This window comes from Podarcis pityusensis (genome assembly GCF_964106645.2).
Source record: "Podarcis pityusensis genome assembly, chromosome: 6".
NCBI classification, from domain to species: domain Eukaryota; kingdom Metazoa; phylum Chordata; class Lepidosauria; order Squamata; family Lacertidae; genus Podarcis; species Podarcis pityusensis.
Window position 1 is genome coordinate 86323937 of NC_138030.1, and position 16414 is coordinate 86340350.

Genomic DNA, 16414 nt, shown 5'->3' on the forward strand with positions numbered 1-16414 from the left:
TAAAGGCTACCCAAATATTTTGTTCATGAACTCGAGAATCCAAGCATGTTATTTGTTAAAACAGAGCGGTTTTTCCTCTCTGCCAGTCGTGTTCTTATATATTAACACAGTTCCGGTTATTTCCTTTTGGTCACCATGATCCAGTGCTTAGAATAATGGACTTTAGGGCTAGTTTCAAATTCCAACATAATCCCCCCAAAATTGCTGGGCAAGTTGTTGCCTTATTGTGAAACGCAGAGTTTTTTGCAGGTTCCCCTAAAGGTGTCCTCTTAATACTCTGGGCGGCTCCCAACAGAATATTAAAAACATAACAAAACATCAAACATTAAAAACTTCCTTAAACAGGTTTGCCTTCAGATGTCTTCTGTCTCCCATCGGATGGGAGAGCGTTCCACAGGGTGGGCGCCACTACCAAGAAGGCCCTCTGCCGGGTTCCCTCTAACTTTGATTCCTGCAGTGAGGGAACCGCCAAAAGACCCTCGGAGCTGGACCTCAGTGTCCAGGCAGAACAGTAGGGGTGGAGACGTTCCTTCAGGTATACTGGGCTGAGGCCGTTTAGGGCTTTAAAGATCAGCACCAACAATTTGATTTGTGGTCAAAGGTAGCCCCATGTAGAGCACATTGCAGTAGTCCAAGCGGGAGATAACTAGAGCATGCACCACTCTGGCAAGACAGTCTGTGGGCAGGTAGGGTCTCAGCCTGCGTACCAAATGGAGCTGGTAGACAGTTGCCCTGCACACAGAATTAACCTGTGGCTGTATTGACAGCTGTTGGTCCAAAATGACTCCCAGGCTGCGTACCTGGTCCTGGACCTCAGTGTCTGGGCAGAATGATGGAGGTGGAGACGCTCCTTCAGGTATACTGGACCAAGGCCATTTAGGGCTTTAAAGGTCAGCGCCAACACTTTGCATTGTGCTCGGAAATGTACTGGGAGCCAATGTAGGTCTTTCAGTACCGGTGTTCTATGGTCTCAGCGGCCACTCCCAGTCACCAGTCTTGATGCCACATTATGGATTAATTGTAGTTTCTGGGTCACCTTCAAAGTAGCCCCACGTAGAGCACATTGCAGTAGTCCAAGCAGGAGATAACCAGAGCATGCACCACTCTGTGGGCAGGGAGGGTCTCAACCTGTGTACCAGATGGAGCTGAGAGACAGCTGCCCTTCAGGTAATCTTTGGGAGGAACATCTGAAAATTAAACAATAGATCAGAATCCCATGTGAGAATTTAATGGGTGTTTAATTTGGGAAGTTGACCATTGTAAATTCCCCAGCTGGCTGCATTGCAGGGCAGGATAGCCCGCCAAGACTGAAGTTTAAAATGCCCAATCATGGGCAGCCAATGGGGCTGAGCCTGGTTGGCGGACCTGAACAAGGAAGTTAACGTTCTCGTCCGCCAACTGAGGATAAAAGCCGGCTGCACCTAGCAATTGCAGCACAGTTGGTCGAAGAGCAAATTGAGAGAGCAGATTGTCAACGTTAAAGAGAAGGTTATGATGAGTATGTATTTGTAACACACATTGCCACAGGCACAAACTTGCATGAGCCTTTGGAAAATGTAAATGACATTTTCCTGCCAGATTTCTTCTTTTGCCTCTGCATTGTTTGTCTCTAGGCAGGACTGCAAACTTGCTAATTTGCCCTTTGCCTTTATAAACTGGTGTCCTGAGTAGACTACATGCTAACACAGCTGGCTTCGACTTGATAATAAAATGTGTCAAGCCAAGTTGGAGTGTTTATTTTTGAAATTAAAATTCTCAAATGTGTTCTGAATTTTCGCTGTTTCTTTTTTTTAAGAGAACCTCTCAGCGCACAATGTAAAGTGGTTTTTAGTTGATTCATACGCATTTTTATTATGTTTACAGCTGGTTAACACCTTTTGATATCAACATTACGTAAGCTTCTAACCTTTGGCTTGAACTGATGCTGTCGATGGATCTTCCCCATGATCTAGCAAGGGAAATCTTGCCTTAAACATTACGATCTTCATCAGAGGCCCTCCTTAGGGATCCATTTTCTGAGATAAGAAAATGGGCAAATGGAGAGAGAGACTGTTCAGTTTGGGTGCCCTGCATGTAGAATGTTTTTTTTTGGCACCAAGCAATTACCCTTCTATTTTCCCAGGCCTTCTAGCAAGTTACCCATCTGGTTTTCAAACTGCTAGAGGATTTTCTAATTGGTTGCCGCTTGTTTTTATTTATTTGGCGCTGTTATAAATACAACTTTACTTTCTGTTGTGTTACAGCTATTGTGAGCACTGCCCTGGGGTTTTTTGAATTGAAGAGCAGCAGGGAAATGTTTCAGATAAATAAATATAGCATGCCGCTCGGTTTCTTAAGATACTTATCTATAAAATGAGCTAGTACAAAGCAATGGTCTGTGGTGGATCTACCTTGTCTGAATCCTGTTTGCTCTTCATCAATAATAGCTCCATTGGTTATCCAGTCAACTAGCTTATTTTAAATATAGGACCTAGGACCTATAGGTTATTTTATTTTACCTTATTTTAAATATAGGACCTAGAACCTCGTACCTACGGGACCGTCTCTCCCAGTATGCTCCATGGAGAGCCTCAAGGTCCATAAGTTGCAACACCCTAGTGGTCCCGGGCCCTATGGAAGTTAGATTAGCTTCAACCAGAGCCAGGGCCTTTTCAACACTGGCTCCGGCCTGGTGGAACACGCTGTCTCATGAGACCAGGGCCCTGCAGGATCTGATTTCTTTCCGCAGGGCTTGTAAGACAGAGTTGTTCCGCCTGGCCTTTGGCTTGGAGCTAATTTGATTCCCTCCCCCTCCCCCTCTTTCTTTTTCCTTTTTTCTTTTTCCTTTCTCCTCCTGTGATGAGGCTGCATTTTAATATTTTAATGTTTCAATATTTTAATGTTGTATTTTAATCTTGTTTTTAAGTTGTATTCATTCAACTTGTTTTTATTATTGCTTGTTAGCCGCCCTGAGCCCGGCTATTATTATTATTATTATTAATTATTATTATTTTAGAGATGCTTTGCTAATTACAGATAGCAAACTGGTTGATAACTAATGAGGATTGGATGTTAGGCCCTTTTTGAATATAGGGATGACTACCACTGTGGCCCAAACTTTAGGGAATAACCTGGATTAATCCATAAATAAGAATATTACTCCCAGCAGGGAGGCCCACCAGTCGATGTTAGATTTCAACAGTTCTGGGGGCAAACAGTGTGTGCCTGGTGCTTTATTTACTTTTGAACTGCAAAACAAGGTTCTTGGCCTCAGTTCACGGTACTGGAGGCCAGTCTGGTAAGCTTTCCAAAGCTTCTGTTATTTGGTTGACCTCATCATCATGACCATGATAGGGTGAATGATAATATTGCATCCATTCATTGGGTCCGATAGTGCACACTGGAACGTTAGGAGCATTTTTCCAGCAGGCCTGATATTCTACAGCAAAAGAGGCGGATGTCCTTATCGTGAGAGGCCTTTCTTAGAATATGCCAAGCCTCACTGATGTGGTCTGAAGGAAAGCAGAGCAATACGTTTGGCAGCAGCTTGGCTGCAGGAGTTGCCAGAAGGATGCATACAAGGCGCTTTCAAATTCAAATGAATGGCAAATAATAATAGCAATAATGTACACCCCCCCCCAGCTGTTTCAAACTTTAAATGTTAATATTACTTGGAATCAGGTCTGGAAATGGACTGAAAGCCAGCGCAGAAGAGAGACTGGCATAATATGCTCTTACCTACCAGTCTCCATCAGTAATGTCGCCTTTCCCAGTGGAAATTTTGGGTGGACTGTCCTTGACAGTAGCCCCTCATATAACACATTCCTGTATTCCAGCCAGGAAGCTTAAAACTTCTCCTTTTTTTTCTTTGAAATTACGCTCTTCAGCCATGTTGAAAACTGTGACGTTTTCCTTAATTGACACCGGTGCTAATTAATTCACATTTATTGTATGGAAAGACAGTTTTGTTGGATGAAATTTGCTCCCTCGCGTAAGTAGTATAATAAATGCCCCTTCCTCCCCTGTCCTTTATAACTCTGCAAGTTGAATGTAAATGTAGTCCATTTAGTATAGGGGCGGGAGAAATGAGCAAAATTTGTCACAGACTCAAACTCAAAACATATGTCAAGTACATTTTAGATTCCATACTTCAGTATCGCATGTTTGTTTAAGTCTAGAAATAATTCACCGCAGACCACTTCAATTTTCAGAACTTCTCATTGATTTCTAATTAAAGTTCCCTTGATGTTAACCTCATCATCTGCCTCCTTGCAGCCTGTTTGACTGTCATGGAAAATGCTTTGGTTGTTTGCAAGAGAAGTGTGTGATGCAAGGTTAGACTTTTGCAGTTATTATGCTCCCCCGCCCCATTCCCTCCAGTAGGATAAGGCCACTTCCACCTTATGGAGGAGATGGGGTTGTGGGCTTCACGGCCCCTCCACGTGCATGGGTGGGGGGGCGGGGAGGCCAGCCCCACGCAATTGGAGGATTCCTGGCTGCGTCACCCCCTAGCCAGCCAATCGGGTTGGCCCGGGGGTGTGGCCTGTCCCATAAAGGCAGGACACAGCCGGGGATCTCCCTCTTTGTCCGCCCGCCAGCTGCTCCTGCCAACCCGCTGCTTGGTCCCAGCTCCTGCCAACCTAGCAGTTCGAAAGCACGTCAAAGTGCAAGTAGATAAATAGGTACCGCTCCGGCGGGAAGGTAAACGGCATTTCCATGCGCTGCTCTGGTTCGCCAGAAGCGGCTTAGTCATGCTGGCCACATGACCCGGAAGTTGTATTCCGGCTCCCTCGGCCAATAAAGCGAGATGAGCGCCGCAACCCCAGAGTCGGTCACGACTGGACCTAATGGTCAGGGGTCCCTTTACCTTTACCTTTATGGGTGCTTGTGCTAAATTTGATGGACATGGAAATACTGTTTCTCCATGGCATGGAGGGTATTGTACCCTGGCATTGCTTGAAGTGCTGCTGACCAGCAACGTTGCCAGGTTTCTCCACCGGCAGAGAAGGCATCCCCCCAGAGAAGGCATTTTCCTCAGGGCCTTCTCAAACCTAGAGACGGTTCTGTTTTACAGTAGTACCTCGGGTTAAGAACTTAATTCGTTCTGGAAGTCCGTTCTTAACCTGAAACTGTTCTAAACCTGAGGTACCACTTTAGCTAATGGGCCCTCCCGCTGCCACCGCCCAATTTCTGTTCTCATCCTGAGGTAAAGTTCTTAACCTGAGGTACTATTTCTGGGTTAGCGGAGTCTGTAACCTGACGCGTCTGTAACCTGAAGCGTCTGTAACCCAAGGTACCACTGTATTCATTTCAACACCACCTTCACCCGTGGCAGCAAGCTAATAACATCAACTTCGTTTAAAGCAATGTGAGGAAGGGCTTCTCTTCTCTTTGCTTTCTATTACATGTGCTAAGACCTGTCCAAAAAAACAAAGAAACCTAAAGCCGCATGTAACATGCCAAAGTTTATGAACTTGAATTCCAGTCTATTTTTAAAGGTTTGGGGCTAGCGTGGTTTTTTTGTTTTACTTCACATCCAGGGAGCTTGGTGAAGCTTTTCATCCTTCAAGCTTTGCAATGCGAACCCAGGGGATGTGAACCTAAACTGAAAAAACAGTTTGTACAAAGCTCTGCGCGCTGGGACCTGCCAACTTTTGCACAGACTTTTTAGCAATGAGTGCATTGGCAGCTGCAGGGAAAATATAAAACCATGAACTGGACTGTAAAAATGCTGCGCCAAGGCTTGGATCCAGTACAGGAAGCACCAAGGCAGGTTTGGGCAAAGCCTGGGAAGTCCCAAGGTAAAACTCAAAAGGAATCTGATACGTTGGAGGGACAGAACCAGACAGTTTGGACCGTGGGTAGGCAAACTAAAGCCCAGAGGCTGGATCTGGCCCAATAGCCTTCGAAATCCGGCCTGTGGACGGTCCGGGAATCAGCGTGTTTTTACATGAGTAGAATGTGTCCTTTTATTTAAAATGCATCTCTGGGTTATTTGTGGAGCCTGCCTGGTGTTTTTATATGAGTAGAATGTGTGCTTTTATTTAAAATGCATCTCTGGTGTATTTGTGGGGCATAGGAATTCGTTCATGATTATTTTTTAAATAGTCTGGCCCCCCACAATGTCTGAGGGACAGTGGACTGGCCCCCTGCTGAAAAAGTTTGCTGACCCCTGGTTTGGACAAATGTTTTGAGAGCTAACTGTCCAAGGTAGACTCAAGGTAGAGCTTGGAATATTGGCTTTTGTGGCCTTAAGTCTTCTATCCTATGCACACTTACCTGGGAGTAAGTGCCACTGACTATAGAGTAGGACATCTTTCTGAGTATGACTACATAGGATTGCATTGCACTAGTGGTATAGGGAAGTTTTTAATGTTTGATGTTTTATTGTGTTTTTAATGTTCTGTTGGGAGCTGCCCAGAGTGGCTGGGGAAACCCAGGCAGATGGGCGGGGTATAAATAATAAATTAATAATAATAATAATAATAATAATAATCAGAAGGAAAATGACTGGCCAGTAGCCATAGGGGTAGAGGATTGAACAGCCTGCCTCTTGGTCAATAAATACGTGGAAAGAGTTTAGCTTACAACAGCCACAAACTTCCAACCTCCCCAGGAAACTGCCTTGTGCATATAAATTAATTGTTTTAATTTGAGACTTCTTATGCGTTTAATAGATTAATGTGACGCAGCGAATGTGTCTCTTGATGGTTTCAAATATGGCAACTCTGCGACAAAGCCCATCAAAGTGAATTTGGGTTCTGAGCACTTGCCGGGGAAATTTAGTTGTACAAATGGCAACGTACAAGGAATAAATCAGTCTGGGGAACCAAGTGCCGCATTTGTTCATGGGGAAGCTGCCAAGGGCCAAGGGTGGATGGCAAAAAGGCAAATGTGAGCAGAATACCAATAGTATTTGCTGGATGAATTTCCATTCTGGACAGAGTATGAATAAGTGAACAGTTCTGCTCCTACTTCTATAGGAAGTTCTTCAGCATCCCCACCTGAGTTTGACAATTCCTGGAATAAATCATGGTGGGTGAAGGTGGTGGTGTAGAGGGGCGAGACCTGATCCCCTCTGTCCTTCATGCTTGGTTTACTTTGCCAGATTCCCCTCCAAGCTGACTCTAGGGAGACAGTTATTTTTTTTTGGGGGGGGGGGGTGTCTAGTGCTTGCCACTTTCACTGCCTGCCAGCCCTCCTTCTGGGTGGAAGTGGTCTTGCACGACCAAGTGGCCCTGCCTTTGGCTGGAAGGAAGTTAAGTGGCTTTGAATAGGGTACGGGTGGTACTTGTAATTGCTTTGAGCCTATAAGCCTATCAGTGTGTTGAGGGCTGCTGCTTGTTGGATGACTGCAAAGGAGCTGAATCATGGCTTCATAGTGTTTGTTGTTGTTTAGTTGTGTCCGACTCTTTGTGACCCCATGGACCAGAGCACGCCAGGCGCTCCTGTCTTGCACTGTCTCCCGCAGTTTGGTCAAACTCATGCTGGTAGCTTCGAGAACACTGTCCAACCATCTCGTCCTCTGTCATCCCCTTCTCCTTGTGCCCTCAATCTTCCCCAACACCAGGGTCTTTTCCAGGGAGCCTTCTCTTCTCATGAGGTGGCCAAAGTATTGGAGTCTCAGCTTCAGGATCTGTCCTTCCAGTGAGCACTCAGGGCTGATTTCCTTAAGAATGGATAGGTTTGATCTTCTTGCAGTCCATGGGACTCTCAAGGGTCTCCTCCAGCACCATAATTCAAAAGCATCAATTCTTCAGCGATCAGACTTCTATATGGTCCAGCTCTCACTTCCATACCTCACTTCTGGGAAAACCATAGCTTTAACTATACGGACCTTTGTTGGCAAGGTGATGTCTCTGCTTTTTAAGATGCTGTCTAGGTTTGTCATTGCTTTTCTCCCAAGAAGCAGGTGCCTTTTAATTTCATGACTGCTGTCACCATCTGCAGTGATCATGGAGCCCCAAAAAGTAAAATCTCTCACTGCCTCCATTTCTTCCCCTTCTGTTTGCCAGGAGGTGATGGGCCCAGTGGCCATGATCTCTGTTTTTTTGATGTTGAGCTTCAGACAATATTTTGCTCTCTCCTCTTTCACCCTCATTAAAAGGTTCTTTAATTCATCCTCACTTTCTGCCATCAAGGTTGTGTCATCTGCGTATCTGAGGTTGTTGATATTTCATAGTGTTACTGGTCTGCAAAGCAAGGCATGCATCCAGTGGACTATAATATGGAAGCTGTTCATAGCATTATCTTCTCTTGCAGGTGTTGAAATGGGTCGAAGAAGCCGTGCAAGCTTCCAAAGTCCATCTCTTGTCGACAGACCACCTGACTTCAGCTGTAAACGCTTGGCAAATCCCTTTTGATCCTAGTTTGAAAGAGGTTACAGTGTCCCTGAGTGGTCCTTCTCCAGTTATTGAAGTCCATGATCCTTTAGGTGAGTTATTAATGTCCCACTTTCTCAGAGGAAGAGCAGCGGTGGGTCTGTATTCTCCACACTTTAACAAACTGCAATTCCCAGGATTATCCCGGGGAATAAGTGACAAGAAAACAATTCACATTTGTAGAGTAGGTGGGTCATTAAAGTGTTTGGACACAGCCACTGTACAGTCCTGGCCTTTACATTGAGACACTCTAGGTGACAAACTCTTAGGAAGCAATGCATGGGGCCAGAGCACAAATGTGTTGGAATATTCTAGAAAGAAGTTGAGAATTGGTCTTGAACAGGTTGCCAGGCAACAGAAAAATCTACCCAGCAACAGGAGCCTTTATAAAGCAAGGGTCAGTGTGAAGCAGTGATGGCTAAACTTGGCCCTCCAGCTGTTTTGGGACTACAACTCCCATCATCCCTAGCTAACAGGACCAGTGGTCAGGGATGATGGGAACTGTAGTCCTGAAACAGCTGGAGGGCTGAGTTTGGCCATCACTGGTATAAAGTGTTAGTGTGTAAATGAGCATGAGTCAGCATTAGGTCTCTGGCTGGGTGGCTGGAAGAGGAAAGGATTGTGTTATTTTATTTGTATTCGACCAATGTAGATTTTTTGTAATAATAAAGATACTCAGTTAAAAAGGAAACTTCTGCAAGTCTGTTAAAAGTAGAAGAAACAACAAGAGTAGATGCTGTGCACACATCAACAAAATGAAGGATACTACACCTTTCTTTATGAATGTGCTCCTATTAGCCAGGCCAGGGATGGCAAGGAGCAAATGAAGCATGAGGAAGTCCATTGCAAATGAGATATAGACAGGGGAAAGAGGTACAGAGGAGTTAGGGAACAAAGGAGAAAGGCTGCCCCAACGCAAGAAAGGCTGAGAAATCAGGAAGATAGAAAGGGAAGAAAGAGAGAAAGGTCTAAGCCAGCTATTAACCCCAGTTTCAAGTTAGGAAAAAAGAAAGGGGAAGGAAGAACAACGGATTATAGGAAGACTGTATATTTACTTTAGAAAGAGTTCCTTTGATGATACAGGGTAAGTCTGAACAAGGTCCCCAACCCAGAATTTCATGCCTGTTTTATGCAATTTTCTCTTCCCCAATTTGTAGGAATTTAGACTAATGCAAGGTGGTGCTGTGGGTTAAACCACAGAGGCTAGGACTTGCCAATCAGAAGTTTGGTGGTTCGAATCCCTGCGACGGGGTGAGCTCCCGTTGCTCGGTCCCTGCTCCTGCCAACCTAGCAGTTCGAAAGCATGTCAAAGTGCAAGTAGATAAATAGGTACCACTCTGGTGGGAAGGTAAACGGTGTTTCCATGTGCTGCTCTGGTTTGCCAGAAGCGGCTTAGTCATGTACGCCGGCTCCCTCAGCCAATAAAGCGAGATGAGCGCCACAACCCCAGAGTCGGCCACGACTGGACCTAATGGCCAGGGGTCCCTTTACCTTTTTAAGATGGTTCAATGTGAAACCTATAAGAGTTGACAGAATCAGCTTTTGTGCGATTCCGGGTTTTGCCAGAATGTTTAGAAAACTGGGGCAAAGCCAAAATAGCCAGATTGGTTTGGCTTGTGGTGTACTGAATATCTCTGCACTGAACATTGACAAGAATCTCACGCTATTAAGTACCAGGTTTTCAAGGCATGTGGATGTGGGGGGCAAGGAGCTAAGTCTGAGCATTTCTGAGGTGACTTAAAAATAAAATGCTTATTCCTTATTTGCCTGTGTTGTAGGTAAGCCCATAAAGAAAGGATCTGGCTTGAATGAGTTGCTGAATATTGAAAATTCTGCAACAGTAGTGAACATAAAAGAACCAGCGCCCGGAACATGGACAATTAAGGTGATTTTCCTGTAGAAAAGATGCAGTCAATTTCTTTCATGCATTCCTTTTAATACAAAAGCTGTGTTAACAGAGTTCCTGCAGTAACATCTGATCACACACAATCCTTATAATTTTGGATGAAGTCCTCTTTCTTCTCTTCCACAATGGTTTGGGACCTTATGCTAAAATTGGCTCTTTATAACTGTTGGTTTTGGGGATTCACTGTCCCCCTAAGTCCATTATTGGTAAGAGAAAATTGAGTGGAGGCAGGATCCAGTGAAAGCAAGGAAGATCTTACCTGGCCAGTATGGCCATTCCTTTGAGATGATACATACCTTAGTTCTTAAATCCAGGTCACAGGCATACGCTATTCATACACGAAATATGCCCTTTAAGACAGGATTTGTAGGTGAAAATACCGTATTTTTCTCCCTATAGGACACACTTTCCCCCCTCCAAAAATGAAGGGGAAATGTGTGTGCGTCCTATGGGGCGAATGCAGGCTTTTGTTGAAGCCTGGAGAGTGAGAGGGGTCGGTGCGCACCGACCCCTCTCGCTCTCCAGGCTTCAGGAAGCTCTCCACAAGCCTTGGGAGTTCCCGTCGGGCTCCCTAGGCTTGCGGATAGCAGCCTGCATCTCGAAGCCTGGGCGTGCCCCGGGCTTCGGTTCCCCGACCTGGTTTGGAGGCTGACAGCGGGGAGAAGTGCGCCAGATGTTTTGGGACTACAGTTCCCACCATCCCTGACCACTAGTCCTGTTAGCCAGGGATCATGGGAGTTGTAGTCCCAAAACATCTGGAGGGGCGAGGTTGCCTATGCCTGCTCTAGCATGTAGGATTGGTTTCTTCTGATTTTTGAACCTTTGCACAGCTAAAGTCATTATGGCCTGACTCTAAAGAGTAGTAGCCAGCCCACAGTTGGCTGCTTTCTTTGCAGACAGGGGCTAAAAACCCCCCACAGTAGTTGGGATCAAAGCTCGGATGTCTGGCAAGGAAAACAGGAGATTAAATTTAAGGAAATGAAGCCCTGGGGTGGGAATTTTGATTCTGTGCCTTGTAGTTTCTTTGGGATGGGGGTGGAAGTGTAAGTGCGGCCTGTCACCACCCCAAGGAAGCAGAAGAAATGTTGTTGATGTGCATATGAAGCAAATCCTTGTATAACTTGCAAAGTGATGTCCTCTGCTGTGTACGTCTGAACAGCAGGAAGTCCTCTCCAGACGATAGTTGTGGCTAGTGCCGAGGTTCCAAAAGGGAGGTACAAGCATGACAGAATTATTCCACACGCCATTGCTGCCTTGTGCTCTTAGGATTGTGCAGCTCCCCAAGCCAACTCTTCTAAGCTATAATTACTTAAAGGCTTCTGTTGGTGAGCTAGGCCTCCTGACACCCCCCTCTTCCCACATACATCAGTCTTCCCGTAGGAAACACCCCTTTAAACATCACAGCCAGCTCTGCAATACAATAAATGGTTGGATCTGAAGGATCCCAAATGTTTGGGTTTCTCAGAAGGAAAGGAGGGGGGAAATGAGCTTCTCTGGAGTAAGTGAAAACACAGCACAGATGGGCAGGCAGGTTGATGAGGATTTACTGTACCCGCCCTACATCTGGAAGACAAGTATGGGCTGCATGTTTGCATATCCTGCCCTCCCACCTTAACTGTGGCCAGATGTCAGCACCAGCACTAAACACAGTTAAGTCTAACCTGGTTCCTCGTATGTAGCAGATTTAGAATCCTAGTTAAGTGATAGTTAACTATATTAAAGTGGTGCAGGTGTATTTCCAAAGTATAGTTAAGGTCAGATAGTGTGATGGGTTGTAATCGACTCACCTCCGCTGAGCATCAAGGTGAAAGTGGGTCCACGTTCTTACCTGGGAGGGTTGCAAGATGGCAGTAGGGATATGGGAGGCAAGCCTCTTGGGCTTGCCAGTCGGAAAGTCAGTGGTTTGAATCCCCGTGACGGGGTGAGCTCCTGTTGCTCTGTCCCAGCTTCTGCCAACCTAGCAGTTCAAAAGCCAGTGCAAGTAGATAAATAGGTACTCCTGCGGCGGGAAGGTAAATGGCATTTCCGTGCGCTCTGGCTTCCATCACGGTGTCCCGTTGCGCCAGAAGCGGCTTAGTCCTGCTGGACACATGACCCGGAAAGCTGTCTGTGGTCAAACGCCGGCTCCCTTGGCCTGAAAGCCAGATAAGCGCCACAACCCTATAGTCTGCTTTGACTGGACTTAAACAGCCAGGAATCCTTTACCTTTACTTTTTTAGAGGCAGGAGATAACTGTGCTGGCATCCATCTGTCTCAGGACAACGGAGAAGTGTTTCCTGGAAGGGAGAATTTGCCATGGAAATGAGAGGAATCTCATGATCTCACAACCCACTATCAGCCAGTTAATCATAGTTAGGAAGACACTGATTCTACATCGGCTCCAAAAAGAAAGAAAGAGGAGAGCAAGATAAATCAGATTTGTAATCTGTATAAAATCAGCATCAAAAGGTGGGGACTTGGCAATAGTTATTCAAAAGCTTGGGGTGATTTAAGAGAGCATTGGCACCCTCTGCTAGCTGCACTCCAGCTGCTGACCTTAGGAATCCTGGAATGGAGAATAGTGAGTCTGTACAGCAGCCTCGGGACACGGGTGGCGCTATGGGTTAAACCACAGAGCCTAGGACTTGCTGATCAGAAGGTCGGCGGTTCGAATCCCCGCCATGCTGGCCACATGACCCGGAAGCTGTACGCCAGCTCCCTCGGCCAATAAAGTGAGATGAGCACCGCAACCCCAGAGTCGGCCACAACTGGACCTAATGGTCAGGGGTCCCTTTACCTTTACCTGAGCCTGTAGCTGGAGTCAGTCAGCATAACACCCACCCAGGCCAGGTGGGAAAAGGCCTACAAGGCAAGGAACAGGTCTTCCAGGACTCACAGCCAAGATGACAAACTTTCCAAAGGCCTGATTCCTGTGCTTCAGAAAGTCACACAAGCAGTAAAGCTTGACTTAGTGAAATTCCTAAATTATTGGTGTAGGAACAGAAGAATGAGATGTGAGAGCCATGCAGGTAAGATGCAACAACCAACTAAAACCTTTTTGCATGCTAAGTTTCGCACGCTAACCTTTTTGCACGCTAAGCTCTCAGCTCAGACCGCATGACTCTCATGAGTCATTACTGAGTTCCTATACCAATATTAGGAACTTTCACCACTGTAACAAAGCCAGGTTTTACTGCCTGTGCTTTCTGACTGATGTATGGAACAGCACATGAACCTGACCTTTGAAGAGTTTGTAAGTAAACCATTTTTAACTTACCAGATGTGTGGTCTTTTTACTATGCTAAGGGAAGAAGGAAGTTTTGGAAGGAACTCACAAGGGCATATTTTAAAGATCTATCAAACTACTTGGATGCATATTTTGTGATTTTAAATCTCTGCTGGGGTTCTTTCACCAAGGAGTGCTTGCCCGAGACCTGGATTTTGGCATCAAGGAATTATCCTTTTATATATTTATTTTTTGCTTGCCACCAACAGGGGAAAGATGCAATTGCATATGAGCTCAAAGGGCAAACAAAGCAAAACAGAAAGGCCTTACTGTCTTCTTGTTGGAAGAAATCTTCAGGCCAGTCAGGTTTAAATGGACCGTTTGTTTAAGGATAGAAAGAAAAGTGGGGGGAAAGAATTGAATCTGAAATAAACAGGAAGTATTTGCAGTTATTGGCTACAGTCCCACACATAGTAATGTGGCTAAATCTCCCACTGATTAGAGTGAGAGTGATGCAGTTGTAACTGTGTGCAGGATTGCAACCATTGTGAATAAGAGAGTTCTCTGCTGAATGTTGTATTTATTCAGAAGGTGACTGTGATAGTGATTGTTGCTATTCACACACAGTTTCAGCCGATTAAGTGAAAAGTCACGATAATACAAGACAGAATCAACCCAGCTTAATGCGTTACACCCTTTGAAGCCTCCACGAAATATAAAGCCATCTGTAGCTATAGTAACTTATAAACAAAATATAATACTTTCTTAAAACTAAACAGCACACTAAGCCAGACTGCGGTTTCATATATTACAAAAAATGCATGAAATCCAGTGTATATGAGACCTTTTAATTTAATTTTTGGAAGAATAAAATTCCTATGACTTTAATTGCTTCTTGTACATTAATTGAAAGAGTTTTTCTTTCGTTATAAGGGGTGGGTGGATGTTGCTTATTCGTAAAAATGCTGACCAGCGTTTTTAGGCCTTGTGGATAGAAATCTGAATGGATATAGTTTTAAACTCTCTTGTCTGTTGCAATCAAGTTCATGCTAAACCAAAATTAGCATGAGGTAAGGTAACCTAACATTTCTCACATGAGGTCTGAATAGCTCATACCTGTATCCAATGTTTCGACATTGCCTCAGTTCGGTCTCCGCACAAGCCCTGGTTTAAAAAAAGCTCAACTGTGGTTTGGTGTGACATCAGCAAGCCATAATTGTTGTTGTTGAAGAGTCGTTTAGTTGTGTCCAACTCTTCGTGACTCCATGGACCAGAGCACGCCAGGCACTCCTGTCTTCCACTGCCTCCCGCAGTTTGGTCAAACTCATGTTCGTAGCTTCAAGAACAGTGTCCAACCTTCTTGTCCTCTGTCGTCCCCTTTTCCTTGTGCCCTCCATCTTTCCCAACATCAGGGTCTTTTCCAGGGAGTCTTCTCTTCTCATGAGGTGGCCAAAGTATTGGAGCCTCAGCTTCAGGATCTGTCCTTCCAGTGAGCACTCAGGGCTGATTTCCTTCAGAATGGATAGGTCTGATCTTCTTGCAGTCCATGGGACTCTCAAGAGTCTCCTCCAGCACCTGGAGCAGGAACCAGCAAGCCACTCTAGTATCCCTGCCAAGAACACCATAATTCGAGCTGCATTTAATATGAAGTCTCCCATTTTAGGTAGCACAGTTTCGCTTACCATCTCAAAGATTCTGCTAATTTCTATCTTCTACTGCTACCCTGTACTAGGGATGCTTAAGTTTGTAACATAGGAGTATTGGCCAGGATTCAAGCACTTGGGAACACCTAGTGAGTTTTCAATATTGCCACTCAAACTGCCGACCATACTTCCCCTCCTCTGCTTTGTATCACAAACTGCTTTTGAGAGGACTCCCTGTTTCAAAAGTGGCTTACTTTACCTCATGGGTTTTTAGAAAATGAAGGTTAAAAGTCCCCACACACCCCACCCCACCAGGCATGTGGAAAAACTTGTGTAGCTCTTTGGGATCCCAGCAATTACACAGAGCACGTTAATTCCCCTGTTAAGTTTGCATTGAAGCTCTGAAATCAACTGATGAAGAAGAAAAGGAAATTTACTTAAAACGTTTAATCCCATTATAAATTTCCTATGCAGATGTTGTATAAAACTGTAAAAAGGGATCTGTTGTCACTGCTGCCTTTGCCCAACTAACACTTAACAGCTAATTATCACATGATAACAGGAGTCTTTTTGGCACTTTCTTAAAAAAAAGAAAAGAAAAGAAATAATGTTCTTTAATCCATTGATCTTGACAGCAGCTGGCCTATGCCAGAAAACCCTCTGGGTGGTGATTTTACAGAGGTGAAAGGCTAAGCAATAGAAATAAATATGGCCTTTCCAATAAAGACAGACTGATTTGTCAGGGAGCCTAGAGGGAGTGAATTGCCTAAGCAGTAGTTTTATGGAAAACAACTGTTTCTTTTAATATTTGCTGAGCATCGTTTTTGCTAGACAAAACAACTGAACATATTAATTTCTTTTTCTAACTTGATGTGATTTAATAATACAGTGATTGGGGCTTCTTCCACATGTTAGGACTAGATCGGGATTTGAGGCTTCAGAATTAATCCTAGTATAGCCAGGAGTCCTTCTCCTGCAGTTAGTGGATGGCCTGGTTTATAAGTCATGCTATGCCAAACCATGACTTAGCATGAGTGTGCAAGTAATCTGGCTCCTTGGACAGAGATTGTGTCTGTTCTGCACCTCTCTGTTTGTTTTGCTGCTGAGCCATGCTGAGCTGAGCTGTGGCTCCGTTTCAAGTGCTGTACGAACCCAGCCTTGTGGTTCAGCTCTCTCCAGACTAGCCACACATGGTCAACCAAGCTTTGCTAAGCCAAGCCATGGTTTAGTTCAGCATAATTCAGTAGCAAAACAATGCGAGAGGAGTGGTTGTGATCCAGTGTGGTGTAGTGGTTAAAAG

The 16414-nt window shown here is 44.9% G+C and overlaps 1 protein-coding gene across 4 annotated transcripts in view; it reads left to right on the top strand.

Annotated features, from left to right (window-relative positions):
• Positions 1-16414, top strand: part of HMCN1 (hemicentin 1) — a 293517-nt gene that overhangs the window by 62050 nt on the left and 215053 nt on the right. For all 4 annotated transcript variants that reach the window (XR_013988112.1, XM_081011980.1, XM_081011981.1 and 1 more), the window contains 2 exons: positions 8242-8413; positions 10139-10245. Coding sequence is in view for 3 of the 4 variants with exons in the window: in XM_081011980.1 (XP_080868106.1) it covers positions 8242-8413; positions 10139-10245 (279 nt within the window). In the remaining variant the exon portion in view is untranslated. The remainder of the gene's footprint in view (positions 1-8241; positions 8414-10138; positions 10246-16414) is intronic.